The 18,782-nt window shown below is 41.0% G+C and overlaps 1 protein-coding gene across 4 annotated transcripts in view; it reads right to left on the bottom strand.

The window, feature by feature from the left end:
• DPP6 (dipeptidyl peptidase like 6) overlaps positions 1-18,782 on the bottom strand; it is a 539,231-nt gene that overhangs the window by 129,917 nt on the left and 390,532 nt on the right. For all 4 annotated transcript variants that reach the window (XM_015619741.2, XM_015619742.1, XM_015619739.2 and 1 more), the window contains exons 4-5: positions 7,069-7,163; positions 4,711-4,785 (exon numbers count right to left, since the gene is read on the bottom strand). In XM_015619741.2, coding sequence (XP_015475227.1) covers positions 4,711-4,785; positions 7,069-7,163 — 170 coding nt within the window. The remainder of the gene's footprint in view (positions 1-4,710; positions 4,786-7,068; positions 7,164-18,782) is intronic.

Genomic DNA, 18,782 nt, shown 5'->3' with positions numbered 1-18,782 from the left:
TAGTAGTTGAGTGTGTTCTAATTACAACAATGATTAATTCTTCCAAGCCTTTGGGATGAAAAAAGAGCATTTCTTTTACTGCAAAATAGGTAACAGCACCTGTTGTATCAGCAGCAAAAGCATCTGAGCCCTAACTTGCTCCAAAGCCAGTTTGGTCCATGATCATCAGCCAGGATTTCCAAGTGTAATTGCCCTTAACTGGCACAAATACAGTAATGGGCTGCTAAAATTGGAGACAAAGAGCAGAAAGTTTTAAGGAGAATCTTGGCAGATTTAATTCCTCTCTTCCATGAGGACAACACTGATTCCTAATAAAGGCAATTAAATATTCACTATTTAACATCTCACTGTGTCACTCCAGAAAATGAGTTCTCTTCTCACATATTCTGTTTCTTTTATTCCATTACACAAACTCCACTGGTAACTGACTGCCACAGAAAGCTGCACAAGCTTTAGTCACTCATCTTTACTCTTACCAAAATCACAGAAATGCCAGGAGATTTAAGGGTTGCTTTGTCACTTGGCTATTTAGGAAACCCCTTCTGGAGATGTAAGAGATGGTCCAAAGATTCTCTCATCTGTCTCACAACCGCCTCAAGAACAGAGACTGAGACCCTGAATATCCCCAGGGACTTGGTTTGGGGGTTTAGGGGTTTGGGTGTAGCTGAGGTGGATGTTTTCCAAGTGATTGTTTGCAGGTGGTTGCACGGTGCACTGCCCTCGTTCCTGCTGGTGAACAAAGACTTGCAAGACGTGGTTTGTTCTGTACCCCACACCTGCCTCCTGAGCAATGGAATTCATCACCGTGCTCCTCAATCTCCTCTGGTTTTGGCCTTGTGCCCCTCGCTTTGTAAAAGACTGTAAAATACACCCCAAAACTCACTTGCATTTGAGATCTCCCCAATGGACAGAAAATTCTGCGTCGGTGGATGGCTGAGCGGACTTTGACGTTGGCAGCTATAATCCCCTTAACTCTCTTTTCTTCATGCTTTGCTTTCTCCTCTTTTCCCTCTATCACATATTAGTGCTGATGAACTCAATAAACCGTGTGTTTTGCTGTTGAAGTCCCTGGTTTGCTGATAATCTTTTGTACTCTAAGACCGACTAAAAGAACCGCATCACGAATCCCACCTTGCGGATCGTGACAGAGACCAGGGATACCCACAGGGGTGGTTCCAGCCCAAAAACCTGTGTGTCTCCCCAGGAGGCACTCGGGGAACACAGAGCTTGTCCATCAGTGCTGGTGGAGCCACGAGCTGGGCAAGAGCATCCTTGGCCTGGCACCACCAGAGAGAGCCGTGAGCCTCTGCCCTCCTTCTGCTGAGCTGCAAACACCATCTGCCCACGTGTTTTGGGGTTGTTAAACCCTGTATCAGAGCCCCACACATTGGTTTTGGTGAAGGATAATTTGAAATCCAAGTTTCTCTATGGAGGTGTGTATTCCCCAATGCTTCCCCAAAATTTCACTCTGCTGTTTCGGCCTCGGGTTGTGCCTTGTTTTGGTATAAAGGAACTAAAAACAAACAGCAGAAAAACTGTGGGAGTATTTTAAGACAAAGAAGCCTGGTGTCTTTCCTGTGACCTTTCCAGAAAAAGAACAAATCTTCTGTGTTCAAGGTTAGAAAAGCTCCCTATTAGCACAAGGCTTACCCAGAATATTGCTGCCTGAAAGATTAAACTTCTGTAAATATAAGCACTGCAAAAAAAGCATTTACAATGAAACCTGACAGCCAGACCAGCCCCAATGTACCCACACCAGCCCCACAGCTGTCTGAAAAGCTTCCTGGGAGAAATATACTTTAAGGAACGTGCTTTAATTCATTATCCTTTAAAATGATGATGTGATACAACAGGAAAACACACATTAGCTGCCTCAGTATCTTTACAAAATAGGTGTCTGGCAGTTCAGTGCTGTGTGATTCCAGTGTGGGTGGCAGTGCTGCCACCCTGACCAATGCTGAGCAGAGATCCTTCTGTGCAAATAAATAGAAAAATATAGAAGCAGCTATTACTGGAAGGAAATGACTTTGTGGCACTTTTTAAAAAAATATTCCGCTTCATTGGAGTGACACATTGTGCTCTTCTATTTTGATGTTTATTCCTGGCTGGTATTAAACCAGAGGCTGAATCCATTCATTTCAGAATTCAGACAAATGATTAATTCATACTATGCATATTAAAATATTATACACACATGTAAAAGCAGCACAACCCTACCATGCAAAAAAAAAATGAAAATATCTATGCTCACAATTAAAAGGCACCACATCACACTTTCAAATGCCAAAAAAACAAGAAACAATTTCTCACAGTTACAAAGTAAGTACGCAGCAATTCCAAGAAGCTCTTTTTTTGAAATTATAGAATTAAACTTTAAAGACATGTCCCCTACCAATACATCTCCTGAAATTTCTTTTTGACTTTGCAACAAGGACAACTGCCCAAGGCTTTGCTAATCAATTCCTTGTGTTGCAGAAAACAGCGTAATTCGAATTTTTTCCAAGAATACAGTTTGAAATGCAGAAAATGTGAAGAGCTAACTAACATGCAATTATTTGTAGCCACAGTCTGCATACCAAGGGAGAAGAAAGCTGAAGTCAGTTAACAGTTATTGCCATTTTAATACACAGAGCCACTCATCATGGCTTAAGGCTGCAATAACCAAGTGTGAACCCAGCTACCCCTCTATTAGCATGCTTCAAAACAGAACAAAACAAAACACAAAACAAAACAATACAAACCCAAGGAACTTTCTTTGCTCCATAAACATTGATTTTAAAGGAATAAAAGAGTGGGAATTTGTTTTGTTTTGTTTTGTTTTGCTTCAGGAACTCTTGCTATATATGAACACCTGAACAATTTACAATGCTCTCTTACAGTATATGTCACATCCTGAAATGTTCCCAAAGGTCCCATTTTCAGCTTTCCACCCTGGGTTTTCCTTTCTAGAAAAAGATGTGGTGTGATGCAGGGAGCCCCTGGCTGTGTGCTGCTCTCTCCAGACAGGCTCAATAAGCACAGACTCAGTGTTTTCCCTGTACCTCACACTCCCAGGTCTGCAAGCACTGCCATGCAGAGAGGAGGATGCAGAGGAAGCACATCCAGCACATCCAGCACATCCAGCACATCCAGGACATACTTTTCCATTCCCATGCCCCTCCTGCCACGTTGCCCATATCAAACATTCCTCCACAGACTGAACACAAAGTCTGGGCAAGAAAAGCCCCTCTAACTCTGCTTCTTTCAAAACTTCAGAGTGTGCAGTCCTTTCAGTGGATAAAAGTTGAGAATAAAAAGTTAATTTTTCATTACTGTTTTTCAGGAACTAAACTAAAATTTTATCTTTTTATTTTATCTTTTTTTTTGTCATTAAAGGCATTTTTCTGTCACTCTCAGAGGAGCTGAGGAAGCCCTCCCTCCTCAGGGCTCTTCCAGCTTGAACAGTGCAGCTGAGCAGAGTTGGCACAGGGCTTCTACAGACAAAGGCTGATTTCCACTAAAAGAACGGAATTTTACAAAACATCTCTGGCTCACAAGGCATAGAAGTTTGAGAGAAAGTCTTGCACAGTGACCCTTAGGCTGTCTTTCCTATATTTAGAATTGACACTTCCCCATCCATCTCTGTCTAGGACTCAGAAGCTTCAGGTAAGTGAAGTCACACCACCAGTAATTTCCCAGGAAAAATCATTATGGATTACTCCTCAAGTTTCTGATACAGTTTTATTTTCCCTTCTTCTATAACCAGGCATGCCTCTTCTGACTTTCATAGCACCCAGTCAGGAATAACTCCAAAGATGATGGCAGAGGAATCTGTAAAGCAACAGAGCTACAACTTTCACTGCCTAAAGGACCCACAAATTTCCTTTGGTTAGCAGCTGAAACTTTATTTACATTAGGGACACAGAATTACAGCTCTCAGTGAATTAATTATTTTCATTTTGAAGAATTGGTGATATTCTAGACTATGGAAACAAAATATATAGGGCTTATAGTTCATCCAAGTAGTACAGCATAGCTATCACTCAAACATTTCAGGCCTTATACCAACAGAATTGAGAAAGACAAAAATATTATTCATGCAGAAGAATTGCTTCCCCCATGTTTGATTCTTTGGTCATCATTTAAAAATGACTCATTACACTTTTCCCTTTTGAAGTTTCCTAAAAAAATTTCTGTAATCCAGAACTTAGTAGCAACCTAATGGTGATTTTTTACAAATGATTTATACCTAACCCTCTGAAGAAAAGGATTTATAATGAAAGTGATAGCTCAAGCTTAACTGCAGCACTGGGAATGGTGACACCATAATTAATGTATTATTTCAGTTGTGGGAAAAACTGACAGCAGCTTTTTGTTCTGGGGAAGAAATTTATAGGGTGATGGAAAAAGGCCCCGTGGAAAAAAAAAAAAGATCACAGAAAAGGAATAGAAATCCTTGTAGCAAAGACATGTCCTTACAATCCCCCTCCCGAAGGCTATAAAATCCTGGCAATGACAGTGTTTCCTCTACGGTCTAATTTATACCTTTCTCCTCTACTAGATGGCAGTGTGACATGCTCTCAGAATTGCTAAGTGAGGGGGTTTCTTGCTTTGTTTCATAGGAAGCAATTAATTTAAAATATCATCTTGCTGGCATAAAAGAGGAAAAAAAACCAAACCAACAAAGTTTGCCACTGGCTGTGTGTTTTGAAATCAAATCCGGCTACTTACGGGTTCCACATCGAAGGCAAACAATGCATATTCCCTGTCAGGTGACACTTCATACCGGATAGCCTTTAAGGAGACCTGGAAAATAAACACATTTTGAAACTATGCTCTTCAGTTTTCAAGCTAATGACACCTAGAACTAGTTGTGATCATCAATCTAAGGGTGAAGGTGCTGCCAGAATTAAGTGTTTTGAAAAATACAATGTCTTTTTTTCACACACCAGAAAAGTTACGTGGGCACCCATAAGAGAAAGAATAAATGCATTGTGACTCAGAGCAGACAGCTGTATCAAAAAAACCAGAATTTTCCTTACAATCTTTCTGCACAGTGGCTGCTGAGGTGGCAGATGTAGGCAGTAGTTAGTAGAAAACTGATAAATGGGAATTTATTAATTCCCTCTAATTATCTATATTCACTGGCCAGAGCAGGAGATGAAAAAATGAATAGCTTCTGTAATAGAATAATAATAGAGACACCACTACCTCCCATGGTTAAGATAACCCAGGGAAAGCCATTCTGTTTTCCCCAGTTAAAAGTCTTTGAGATGCTGCAGTGCACCCTGACCTGGGGTCTGCAAGAATCAGCACTGTAAATCTTGCTAACAAGAAGAAATGCCAGGGTGTCTCAGACTTGCCAGGAATTACCTTTTTCCAGCTCCACTTTTCATTTATGTAGTGAAGCCATTTCCACTTCCCAATATAATGCATTGCTGGCACAGATGGCACCAAGGGCAAAGAGTGCCACTAACACATCACTCCTCCACTGCCTTTTAAATCTCACCCTCTCACCCAGCAAATTAAATGTAAGTCCTTGAGGGAGTCCCACAGAGCAGAATTGAAAGGGGACTGGGGGAAAGACAGAGCAGCCCACTGGGGAGAGTCCTCCCAAGGCCAGCAAGGATGGATGTGCTGGGGGAGCCCAGGGGACAGGCAGGAGCTGAGGGGACAGCTCACACCATTGAAGGATGATTTGGGTTGGAAGGGACCCTAAAGGCTGCCTAGTCCAACCCCCTGCAAGGAGCAGGGACATCTTCACCCTGACCAGGCTGCTCAGAGTCCCATCCAACCTGAACCTGAGCATTTCCTGGGAAGAGGCTCCCACCACCTCTCTGGCACATCTGACATCCACACTGGCTGATGGCCCAGTGCAGAGCAGGATGGGGAGGGACAGGGGAGCCTGGCAGCCAGCAGTGCCTGCATGGACACAGATTTTATTTACTGCTGTGTTAAGAACACAGGGGAGGGAAAACATGACCAAGTAGCAAAAGCTTTCTGGGGCTGGGAAGGAAGAGGAAAAAGACAAGTGAGCGAAGTGTAGTGTCAGCTCCTGCCCTTTCTGGATGAATGTGGAGGTGACCTGCAGATGTATCTACTGAGAGGGCAGAGGAGCAAAGAAGAACAGGCAGTAAGGTGGCAATGGCATGAAAATGTAGGATTATCTTGTAGCACCGTGCTTTTTTTACAAATGGCAAAAATTAAAACCCAGTGGAATAAATAGAGGCCAAATGGAAGTAATTTGACTTCAACAGACCTTGACATTAAAGGAAGCCAGCCCATTCCCTTAGAACTGTAAAGAAAGGGGTTACACTCTGGTAAAAGAGGATTGCTTATGTGATGCAGCAAAGTTTGAAGGTTAAATGCAGCATGTGAAATTCAAATTTGGGCCCTGGCATAATAACTCAGTGATAAATTCTTTGTCTCATTAAAGAATAATTAATACAATTGATGTACTAACTTCTGCCACAGTGCTGGTTTCATCTACTACAAAAAAACAATGCTACAAAACACTTCTATCACTATAAGCAATACTCTGTATCAGATGTGACTTTGTTTTATTTACATTCATTTTAATAGTCACCTACTAACTTCTTCCCACAACAATTTCTTAGGGTTTCTCTCAAATACAACTCCAGTTCTATTCCTCAACACTACTCATAAAAAACATTGAAATTGCATTTCAACCATTAGGCAAGAACAATCAGCAAATGCAAAAATTAAAAGTAAGTATTTTCATGGAGGAATGTAGAGAATGACAACAGATAGTAAATGATATCAATTGTCCTTTTTATTAAGCATGCAGAGATGAGAATTATGCATCTTTCAATTATATATGGTATGCAAGACTAGCTGCAAGTCTCTATATGATACTTTCCAGAAGTATGAGAGAAACTGAGCTTGCAGAATAATAACAAAAGCTGGAGTTCAATCTCACATTATCCATCACTGCATAGCCCATTGTATTACCAGTGAATTGCTTCTCTTTGACAATACATGAAGTTGAAACCCAAGTCATTTTCTGCTTTACTGGTCCAACTGCAAGAGAGCTGTGAAATTCAGCTACTTGTCAAAGAAAATACTTACAATTTTTTTGTTTTCAATTAATATTGTTGAACTGTTGGTTTCAACATTCCTCAGAATCACTGTGCCATTCTGGTTTCTATAAATGAATTCATTATCTGCAAGGAGGAAAACAAAAGGTCATTAAGGAAATCTGAAATTGGCTGTTTGTGTGGAACCTAATTACAGACTTAAACCAAAAGTACTGCTGGGAACTTCTTTCTGAAGAACACAGATTAATTTTAACACAGACATTGCTAAAAGTGACTTTGAGGACAGCCATAAAAAAACATGGTTAGTGTTTGTGACACGTTTGTTGTGCCACACTTTCCCTCAGATGAATGCAAGAGTGACCTGTTTTGAAAGTACATAGACAGCTTGCTGTGTAGTTACAGTAGAAAACAAGGTCAAAAAACCCCATTCCTTATGATTAAAGGTTTCTGAGTTCCACAGTCTTTGTAGGAGTTTAATAAGCCTGGAAAGTCTCTGAAAGGGAAAGGCTAATGACACTCTGACAAAGCAGATTCTGGAACCTAATATTAGGCTCCAACTCTGACATTTGTTCTGCAGACTTATACCAGAAGGAAATACATGCAGAGAAATCACCATTTGCACATGAAACAAAACACATCAGCTTGTCTCTGTGCACTTTGGGACTTCTTCAGCTCTCCAGACAGGTGGACAAGGACAAAAATACTGGAGAGAGTGTCCAGCTCTCAAAGCACACAACCTGCCTGAAAGGCTGGGGCAGACACATGAAAGGGACTCCAAATGAGGGTTAGGTAGCAGGTCAGAAGTTCAGGATGAAAAACATTACAGCAATAAAGGGATATCATAAACTGAAGGTCAAGTCTGATCAGTGCTTACATGCACTGCCCTGCAGATAAAATGTAAGTCCCAAGCACTCTGCCATTAAAGGAATCAGCAGTTTTTCTTGGCACAGGACTAGAGTTGTGTGTTTTTTGCAGCTTGGCTGAGACTGAGAACTGATGGATCCTACCAAACCTCTGCTTCCAGTTTCAGTTCAGGAAACAATTCCTCATTGCCTACCATTACACCTACCTGCACCCCAGGAGTGTTACCATGATGCTGCAAGGACGTGTGGATGGTTTGACATTATCCATGGGTTGTCCTGGGCTGAGCCAAAGGTGAGTTTAAATCCTCTAGGACATGTCCAAGCACAAACCCAGCTCGCTGTAACTACAGAGGTGTGCACTGCCCATTGGGGGGACCTGCTACAGGCAACCCTGGGTTTTGAGACTTGGTTCTTTCAAAACTTGGGTGTAGAGACCCAGAATACTCATTATCCACATTTCAGTCTTTTATTTCCATCCTGATGATGATAATCCTTCACCACAGTCAGTAACTAACTTTATAAAATGCTCTGAAGGTGCAGATTAAAGCTTCTATGCTCTACTTATTGCTGTCAATAAAAAATATCCTCCTCCTCCATATCACAAATTTACACATAAATGGAAGAAGAAGAAGAAGAAATCTTCTCAGAGATTTGGATGAATCAGATTCTGTAAGGGCAAGTGGTTGCTGCAATACTGTTGATCCTCTCAAAACCACAAAGTTTTAGAGACTTTAAGATTCTCAAAATCCAAATCAGAGCAGCAGCCCTTCAGACTCATAGGCAAAGTTCTCAAAGCATAACTTTTTTTTAAAAATTATGGTATAAATTTTATCAACAACTGTCTTGAATAAAAAAAAAATCAAAAAAAGGAAGGATCTGAATAAGATCGAATTGCATTTATCTTTAAAGTATTCCTTCATAAAATTTTTGACTGAGCAAACTCAGAAAGTTAAACTTGAGAAAGAACTGATTGAACAGAGCTAGGACAGAAGTCAAAAAAGTCATAAGCAGTATGGAGAAGATAAATAAGGGCTGCTTATTCCCTGCTTTTTCCAAAATAAATACTGGAAGGCACCAGATGACACCAGTCAGTGTCAGGTTCAACACAAATAAAAGGGATTATTTCTTCATGCTGAAGGCAAACAAACTGTGGAAGTCACAGTCCCAGAACAGAGCAGCTGCCAGGGCTGCAGGTGGATCCAAACTAGAATTACAAAAATAGAAAAAAAATTCATCAAAGATTATATGGTCTTGAAGGGGAATAATGTTCAGGAAGCCCATGAAGCAGCCATTGTGAGGGACTAAAGGAATATCCTGAATTCTCAACCTGAGAAATCTGCCTGCCTTTTAGAATCTTCCCTAAGCATTTGCCCTTGTCCTGGGCCATGTGCCAGAAGAGACAATCCCTGGGATAAGCAGCAACTTATTTACAACTCTAACTTCCAGCTTCTGTTTCCAGATCTTTAAGTGAAGTGTTTATGCCAACAATTTAGGAAGTAAGGCAATAAATTTTTAATGCTTCATATGCTTCCTACACACCTGGTCTTTATATACTTTATATACTCAGGCCACAAAGTCTGAAGCATTATTTGTTACAAGAGAGGAAAGTAGTCTAATTTTTTATTTTCCAGCAATATTTCAGGCACTCTAGAAATAATTAAACTGAAAGACAGACTATTACCTAATTATCAGACATGCTGAAAAATATTACTGCTTTAATAATTACTGCCCTCTGTCAACAACACAAAATGTTTTCCAATTCCACACTAAGCTCCAGACAGAAAAATCATGTTTTAAATATGGCCATCAAAACATTTGGATAATTATAAGGCTCTCAGGATATTTCCTAATTACAGAAAAAAAAAAAGTGATGAAATTCATCTCCAAGTTAGGTAGGTACATCGGTAAAGTAGCTTGTTAATCTAATGAGTCTCTGAAGCTGTTTCTTGAACATCGCAGGAACTGATGCATTACTGCCCATAATGACATTGCTACCAAATTTTATTGCTCCTTATGCTCCAAAAAAACCCATAACATTTTAATAAACTATGAAACTTTAAGATTACATAAAAGTTGCTCCATGGTTGGAAGCAGGAGATGATAGACTTCCCCATTATTTGTTAAACCATAAGAAGTTTAAAATCAGGTGCTAATCTGCTGCATGTACTTTTAGAATGCATAAAAAAAGAATAAATGAAGCAGTGCTGATTTGTCAGGGCTGTAAATCTTGCCATTATATTCAATACCAGCCATCAACACACTGTCTGAGTTAATGAACAGAAAATTGGTCTGCTTAAGAGAAGAACAAATTGATCTGCGTTATATTCCCAAAAAAACCACTGTGAGGTTTAGCTGGGCCTTAGTCCTCAAAAGATGAATAATATTCCTGGACTTCTGTTTTGAAATGTGTGATTTGTTCCAGTGCAAGAGCATTTATTTAAATGGGACATACCTCAATCAAAGCCAGAAAGCAATGCAGTGGCCTCTGTCTATAATGAATTCTGTCCAGCAAGCTGATGAGAATTTGCAGCCTGATTTATAGTTGTCACCAGAGCTGATAAAGGTCATCACTGCTTCTCATTTTTTACATCTGCCTTTCTTTGGGGCTAGTGTTCAGTATAAAAGATGCCGAAAATTATAATTTTCAGGCACGCAGCCATTTATTCCATTTCTTCAATATTTCCTGGATTTTTTCCATCTGTTCCTCACCAAAGAAATCTTGGATGACTCATCCCCAGGGGTGTTCAAGGCCAGCATGGTTGGAGCTCTGAGCAATCTGGTGAAAGATGTCCAGTGGGGTTGGAACTGGGTGGTCTTTGAGGTTCCTTTATCCCAAACCTCTCTCTGATTCTAGGATTCAATAGCAAAGTTCACTTTTCCAACTCCTCACCCCTCATTCAACTTCCAGGAAATTGTCTGGGTGGTAGATTGCATTTTCTGACTGAATGTTGACACAGATATGTAGTCAACTTGAAAATGTAGTCACACTTGAAAAGAAGTGACTGATTGCAAAAAACAATGATTACTATGAACAATGGATCAGCCTTGGGGCTGCAGAGTCAGTGCAGAGGAATGGGGAGGCCTGGGGAGAAACTTTTAAAAACCTGCTAAGCAGAACAGGTGAAATCATAAACCCCATCTGCTTCTCTGTCTTGAATTCAGTCAGAAAATGCACAGGCAGAGAAAACACCCAGGGAGAGGGAGCTCGTGTCCCTTGAAGTCACTGAGCCCTCACCAGGGACAGCAGTCACACAGAAGAGCTCACCACACTGGACAAGAAGGTTTGGGAAAACTTTACTTCTAGAAGAAATAAGTCTGATTGCTGGCAGTGCAAAGAATTTGAAGGAACTACATCCATTGAGAGGAACATCAGTGCCCAAAAATTTAGTGCAGAGAGGCTTCAAAGCTTCTCTGAATTCCACATTACCAGAGAGGAGAGACTGATTTATAAGATACTAGCAGGACCTATGAGGGGAACTTTCATTATTTGTCAGAGATTATGGAAAGCAGAAATCAAAACTGAGTGATAAAACATGAGAACAAAAAGTATTTAAAGCCAGCTCTAAAAAATATTTTAATGAAATGGTAATTTTCTATAATTTTAACAACTGATGGAAAGTAGACAAAAAAAAGGATATGAAATTCACATGCAGCAAGTCAGCAGCAAGAGAAAGTGAAAGAGAGGAGAGTCAGGACTCTTAAGGCCACTCCAGTCTTTCAGAGCCACAGATTTAGAGGAAAAGGCAACTTTTTCAGTCCTGATCAACAGACAGGAAAGATAACTGAATGACTCTCAGTCTGATGAAAGCCAGCATCAAGGGAATTATCATTTTCAATCCCTAAGATTAAGGAAGATTGGTGAATAAAGGAAATCTAAGTCCTGAAGATGTTCTAAGCCATTTGAGATAAATGAGCCCCCAGATACTAGCAGGGCTGGCAACCACATTAGTGTCAGGAGAGCAGACAGCAGCAGGTCCTGTGGGATGAGCCCTCGTCCTTCCCAAGGGACCAGAGATCACTCTGCTCCAGGCCACGAGCAGAGATGCTGGGATGGAGCTCTGCAGATGTCACAGGGCCACCAAGAGATCACTGGTACCCTTCTGTTATTCCTCGTGGGAGGAGAACAGAAGTTGTTGTGGGGTTTTTAATGACCCAAAGCAGTCAGAACTTTGGTGGTTTATCTTACATCTGGAGGTGGAGCCTTGCAGGAGCCCTGCAGCACTGCCCACTGTGGTGCACAGCATCACTCGGCCCCTGGCCAGGCTGAGCCCACCCTCACTGAGGTGACAGCAACACCTGAACCAGCCAGGGGTGTCCTGTAGTCCTCCCAGGCAGGCAATGATCAGACACACCTGGACAGCACTCACCATCTAACAAGGTAACAGGCAGGAAGATTGCAATTGTAGGACAGATGTTTCTTCAGAAAACTGGTATTTTCAACAGGATGTAGTACACTTGTATTCCTTTGGAAAGATACATGAGGATAGGGCAGTGGAGTTGAAATTAAAAAAAAAAATCTTCTGCTTGTTTAGCTCACAGCTGGGGGGACTCTGAATTTCCTGTAAACTTGTGATTTCTGGGTGTCACAGGTGAGGGGATAGCACAAGCTGTGGTTAACAGGTTTCTGTGTGAGGGGCCAAGACCCTAAATAAACCCTGATCCTGCCAAATGCAGAAGAAGCATCTATCTTCAGGTATCTTCAGAGACAGCCTGCTGTCTTCAGGGACTGGCTTTGAGGCAGAGAGAACCTGAGGTTTTTGGACATAATGGAAGCAGAGTGAAAAATGATGGAACAGGGTAAATTCACAGTGGAAACAGAAACTCTCAGAAAAAATCCCCAAACCAGCAAACATTAAGAAGCACCAAACAAGAGGAATAAGGTGCAGGATGGTATGAGAAGGGAGAAGGATGAACACAGGAGTGTTTATGGAAATACTTATTTTTATTTGTTTTCATGAAAGGGGAAATCACATCTTATTTACCTGGCCTGCAGGATTATTAACTCACTTAGGACAGTAGCTGCCTAACTGGAGTCAGGAGAACGGTCCCCAAAGACCTGAACTCCTTGGGACTGGTGGAATTTACTCCTCAGAAAAGCACTGAGAATAGAAGCTGAACAAATGCCAGGACTGTGCATGCTCACTATCTGCTACAAAACTTCACCACAGAGATCTTAATGTGAAATAAAAGCACAATCAGTTCCCAATGGAAGCCTATTCAGGTGTCCAGAGAGATGCAATCACAAACTCAGGTGGAAATAAGGCTGTTGTGATGATGCATTTAATACTGTGACCTGATGTTCTTTCAAGACGTGCTGCAGTGCATGTATTCGATATTTACAGCATGTACCCAACAAACAACTGGCTCTGAAATTCCCTCCCCACGGCAGAAGCAAAGACTGTTTTGATACTGAGCTGCTTCCCAGAGAGAAGATGCAGGGAGAGTTTCCCATCCCCTGTCCCCTGGTGCCTGCAGTAGGCTGGGATAACTGAGAAAGTGGGAGGCAAGGATCATGAACAGGGAATAGCAGCAAAACCCCATTTCCATACCCACAGCTTCATCTTGCTCTCAGTGAGCTGCTCCTTAGGGATGGGCCCTGTAGACCTTGGCATTTGTAATTTTTCACAGCCCCTGCCACTACCCTGCCTCTGTTTCAATCCACCTACCTCCACCAGTGACTCCTTTTTCTTCTGCTACTTTTCCTGGCAGAAATAAATAAGAATTTCTTAGACTTTGTGATGCTGATACCAGGAGCAACAGGGGACAGAGAACAGCTTGCCTTTAACAACATTGCTACAGCCTTTAATTCCAGGAGACAACTGGAATTCTATTTTTAGCTTTCTGCCATTATGGGTCATTATCCTTTTACTGTTCCCAGCACTTTTTTACTCACATGCACGCCTGAAAGAAAAAACTTCTTTAAATAGGTGATTTACTGTAATTTAGCTAAATACTGTATAACACATTGCATTGGTATATTAAGTGCAACATGATAGAATGTGCTTTATTATGCAAGAAGTGGTTTTAATTGCTCATCATCTCAATGCACTTGCACTTGGTGCACCAGTACAGTGCTTTTACAGTAGTACCAGTAAAATAAAACACAATTATAGCTCAGGAAAATTCCCACATCAATGTGCACCTCTAGCAGGCTTGTAAATTAACTTGTCAAAAGCTCGAAGAAGATTGTGTCTTGGGAAAATTTAAAACTATAAAAATCAGCAATGCCAGTCTGTTTCTCTTTTTTATCTAATTCCAACTCTTTCCAGATTCAAGAAAAACAAAATAATAAAAAAAATAAAAAAAAAATAAAAAAAATTAAAAAAATTCAGCATCAAGCCTGACATACAGGCAGAGCACATCTTTGAAGTTTTGATCCCAAATTTGAAACCAGATAAAATTCTGCTCCTGCCTCATTTGTGAGGCTGAACTCCTCCTGAAAGAGCCCCAGTCTGGGAACTCTGTGGGCTCAGATCACGACTCAGTGGCACAGGCATGAAAAGCTGAAATGCATGGGAGAAACTGAGAACTTGTTTCTACTTCAAATGACTCCCTTCCCAACTTCTATCTGCTTTTATAACATATGGAGAGGGGAAAAGAGAGACACTGCAATTAGGCAAAAAATGAATGAGACATTCACTCATGGTCTAAATCCATTTTTATTCTGTCCAGGGCAAACCATCTTGATTACACAACTGCTGCAAAACTCTAACAACAGCAGTGAAACCTCACACCTTGTTGCTTGCTGCCCTCAATTTATCTTTCTAATGTCTGGGAGGAGGAGGGGAGTGAACCACAGTGAGATGACTTTGGTGTATTCCAGAGCTGAAAAATCTCCCTCAAAAATTCTCTGCCATCTTACTCTCCTGTTCAGCTGTGCTCCTGCTATGTGCTCTTCAAATCCTGGATGTTACAGGAGGAGAAGTGCAGATGACCCCTGGGTTACTGGACAGCTGGAGACAGCAGATTACACTCATCCCTTTGATTCCCTGCTGGAAACATTTCACATTCAACACAGGCCAGAAGCAATTTAACCCCAGACAACTATTTTCCCAGAAAAATGGTCCTTGATGCTTTTATCCACACCCTACGTATTTTTCACAGTCACATCATGCAACTGAAGAGAAAAAAACAACAACTGTGCAGCCAACAGGGAGCAGGAATCAGTTTATCCCAGCTCCATGAAGTGACTGGGGTGGGTGCACAGCCCCAAATACACAATGGCACAGGTTTCACTGGGAATATAAAAATTCCAGGGCTTTTTCCACTGTAGTTGCCAGCTCAGATGAGAGCCAAGTTACCACTCCTGCTTGGTGGCACCCAGCTTGCCTGTTCCACGCAGGGGCAGCTGCTCCAAGCACTCCCTGGTTGTGCCCCAGGCCAGAGCAGCATCACTCAGTGATTCCCTTTTCTCTGCCAAATGCACCGGTCTTATCTGCCTCATTTGGCTGGCTTCACACAGGGGAGTGCACACTCCAAAGTGTTATACCTAAATGTAATGATCCATTTGACACTGAGGAAAAAAAGGAACCCATGAATAAATTTTCATTAAAACGTGACCCCACATCTCGGTTACTTAATTTCTCTGTGCATTCCCTTGCCTCGTTCTCTTTGCCCCTAACCAAACTGCACTTGTTAATGGCCACAATGGGCAGAAAGAACACATGAAGTGGTTTTTCTTGCTTTTCATTATTATTATCATGGGAACATTACTTAAATTGAATGAGCCTGTTGTATGTTAACAAGCAGATATGCTTTGGGTAAAGTTTTAGTTATCTTTGTGTGCAATATTGCACAATCCCTCTTATGTCACCCTGTCATTTCAGACCTGTGGGTGAGGTATGATTGTGATGAAGTCTAAGTGTAGGAGGAATCTGTCAGAGACATGGCCATCAGGCTTCTGAAAATCAAGGCAGACAAGAGATGAAATCCAAGACTCTAAGACACATTTTGGTTAGCAATGCACAATTAAGGGTTTTGGAGTGGTCACAGGAGAGCACCCTGCTACAGAGCCAATGGAAACACTTTCAACACTTGCAGAGTCATTAATAAATGACTAGATCTGATGCTGGGCAGGAGACTGATGTCCTGAGTGAGAAGGAAAAGGCACCTGAGTGGGAACAGTCTTCCTGCAAGGGAGCCACTAGTGGAGAAAGGCTTTGTGATTATACAAAAAAATCCCATAGATTTTAAACCAACTGATGAGGGAATTAAATGATGGAATGGATGGAATTGGAAATGGATGATCTTTCAGTTCTCCTCCAACCCAAACCATTCTGTGATTCCATGATGAGTGAGGAGCTTTTCCTTAGCGTCACACATTGGTTTGGTCTGGATCAGCTCCTACACAGAGTGCTCATATCCCTCAGAAAAGATCCCTGAATTCCTCATTTCACTTCTTCTTGCTCCTTTTCCTCTCTCTGCCATGGAACCAACATCGTTCACCTGTTACTGCCTTTGTTCTGTCAGTCTTGAAGCCCCAGCAGTTGCTAAGAAGACAACTGTGCTGATGTTGGTGCAGAAGCAGAAGGGCTGATGTGAACACCTGCATTAAGTGTAAGGAGTGAAAAATAGATATACCAAAAGAATGACTGCTCCTTCCTTCCAATTCTCATCAACCTTCTGTCCAATAATACCATCTAATTGTGTTAAGAACTTTCAGCAGATGAGATTAAATCCAAAGAACACCCTTATTCAATGGAATAAGCTTGACTTCCTATTTTTCTTTATTATACATCCTTATATAATTTCTTTATAACTCAGGGCAATTACTTTTATCATGCATTTCCATGCTTCTTTCATGGTCTTAATCTTTCTCTGAACCATTTCTAGTCCCATTACAATCTGGTTTTTTTGGGTGGAGCAACCCAAGCTCACTGCAGTGATCAAGGTGATGATGTCCCTCAAACTGGATTAAAACAGGCTGTTTTCAGTATTTTTCTCTCCCAAGTATAGTTCAATATTGTTTCTCCTAAAAAAGTTGATTGCAACAGAAAATTGATTATGCTTTCAGTTTCCTGCCCTAGAAGAAGGAAAGCAAATATAAATGATGGAATTCTAATAATTCTTCTGTTTTCTTATTTATAGTCTTCTGGCTGGATAGTTTAGCTATATATAATTCTATGCCAATTAGGAAAAACCCAGGAATATTACAATTATTAGTGTATATTTTCAAAAGTATCTTCTTTTGTGAGGCATTAAAATTAGAAAATAAATAAAGAACATCCTTTAATGTTAAAGTTTAATTTGGTTTAAGGCTATATCTTAGGCCTGTTGCTGTGTTTAGTATCAGCTTCAAGGCACAAGGTAATGGCAAACTCTTACAAATGCTGCCCCTGAAATTGACACGTGGAAGAAGGAAAATATGAAACACATGGAATAAATAAATGTATATGTATGTACGCTTGGGCATGTTTTAAATAAGTGTTTTAAGACATTTTTATGTCACAGTTCACAGCCTGCTCCCCCTGGGAAGGAGAACAAGGAAGCAAGAGATACCTCCAAATTATTAATAAGCTTCTTGGCTTATGCATGAGTATTCCAAGCAATTTGTGTTGTGAAAGGAGTCAGATCAGCTGGAGCAGAGGCAGACAGAGGGAACTGCTGCACATGGCCCAGCATATGTGTATTAACCCCTGGGAGGGGCGCTGGGCCAGCCCAGCCCCGCTGGCTCCCCTCCCTGCCGGCGCTGCCAGCGGCTGAGCACCCAGAGCAGCTGCAGGAGCAGGGCTGCCCATGGGCTCCTGCCCACTGGGAAATGGGAAAATTGACTGCTGAGCAGAGAATAAGTGTTTATTAGGGTGGCAACAAATTAGAGTAATGGAAAAATTTCTGGACGCCATCCGGGCAGAATTGGCGGATTTTAGATGTTTATCCAAGACTTGATGGTTCTTCTCACTCTGCCTGAAGGTTCCACCTTACTCAGATATTCTACAGTGAATGCCTGGCAAGCCCAAGACTTCCAGCCAGACCCTGGAATGGCTTACTGTGCATAAATGACCACATGGAACACAGCTGCCATAAAACCAAAATCTCTCTGAGCTGCTGGATTCCCCACCATTCATTGTGCAGCCAATTCTTATAGTCAAGTGCATGCCAATACAATAATCATTTATCTGATAGATCCATTATGAAGGAAATGCTTCTGAACTGATACTTGTTTAACTTTCCTTGGCTTGAACATTGACATTTTCCCCTGCCTTCTTACTAGACTTTGTTTATATTTTTTCCACCCCTGCCATTTTGCCTTCCCTGGAAAGCTAAAATGCTTTGAAGATGATTACCCAGATTTTGTCAATTGTTATGAAACCTAAGCATTGGAAGACAGGTATAAGCCTTCAAAAAAACCCAATATCTTAAAAACATCTTTTCAAATGCAATTAAATAGATTTGTCTTCATTTACCTCCAGAGAAGTTCAACATTTGAGGGACCATTTAGAAATAATTATGTTAATATCTCTGAGTACTAAAAATTATTTTATTACTTTTTTTTTTTTAATCAAAGTAGAGTATTTTTGTGGGCTACCTGTCCCCAGAGGCTTGGACATTAAGTCAAGTAGCAAAATTAAATCTTCACATCATACCCAGCAGACCCAGTGCAGATTTCACATGAAGCTATGAAACCCTGCTGGGCACCTGGATCACACAATTTTATGACATCATAATTACTTGGTGTCTTGATTTGGTCTAAAGATTTTAACTCTAACACAAAATTAGCAAAATTATCTGGCTTTTCTTTAAGGTCAAACAAATTATACTGCATGCACACATTTGTCTTCAAGAGTCATGAAACTCAAATAATTTGAACACTCATGACAAGTTAACCCAGACACTTCTGTGCCCTCCTTGTGTGAAGTTCCCATTCCACCCTCTCTAAAATTAT

The sequence above is a fragment of the Parus major genome, chromosome 2, assembly GCF_001522545.3.
Source record: "Parus major isolate Abel chromosome 2, Parus_major1.1, whole genome shotgun sequence".
NCBI classification, from domain to species: Eukaryota; Metazoa; Chordata; class Aves; order Passeriformes; family Paridae; genus Parus; species Parus major.
This window is presented reverse-complemented; position numbering and strand designations above follow the sequence as displayed.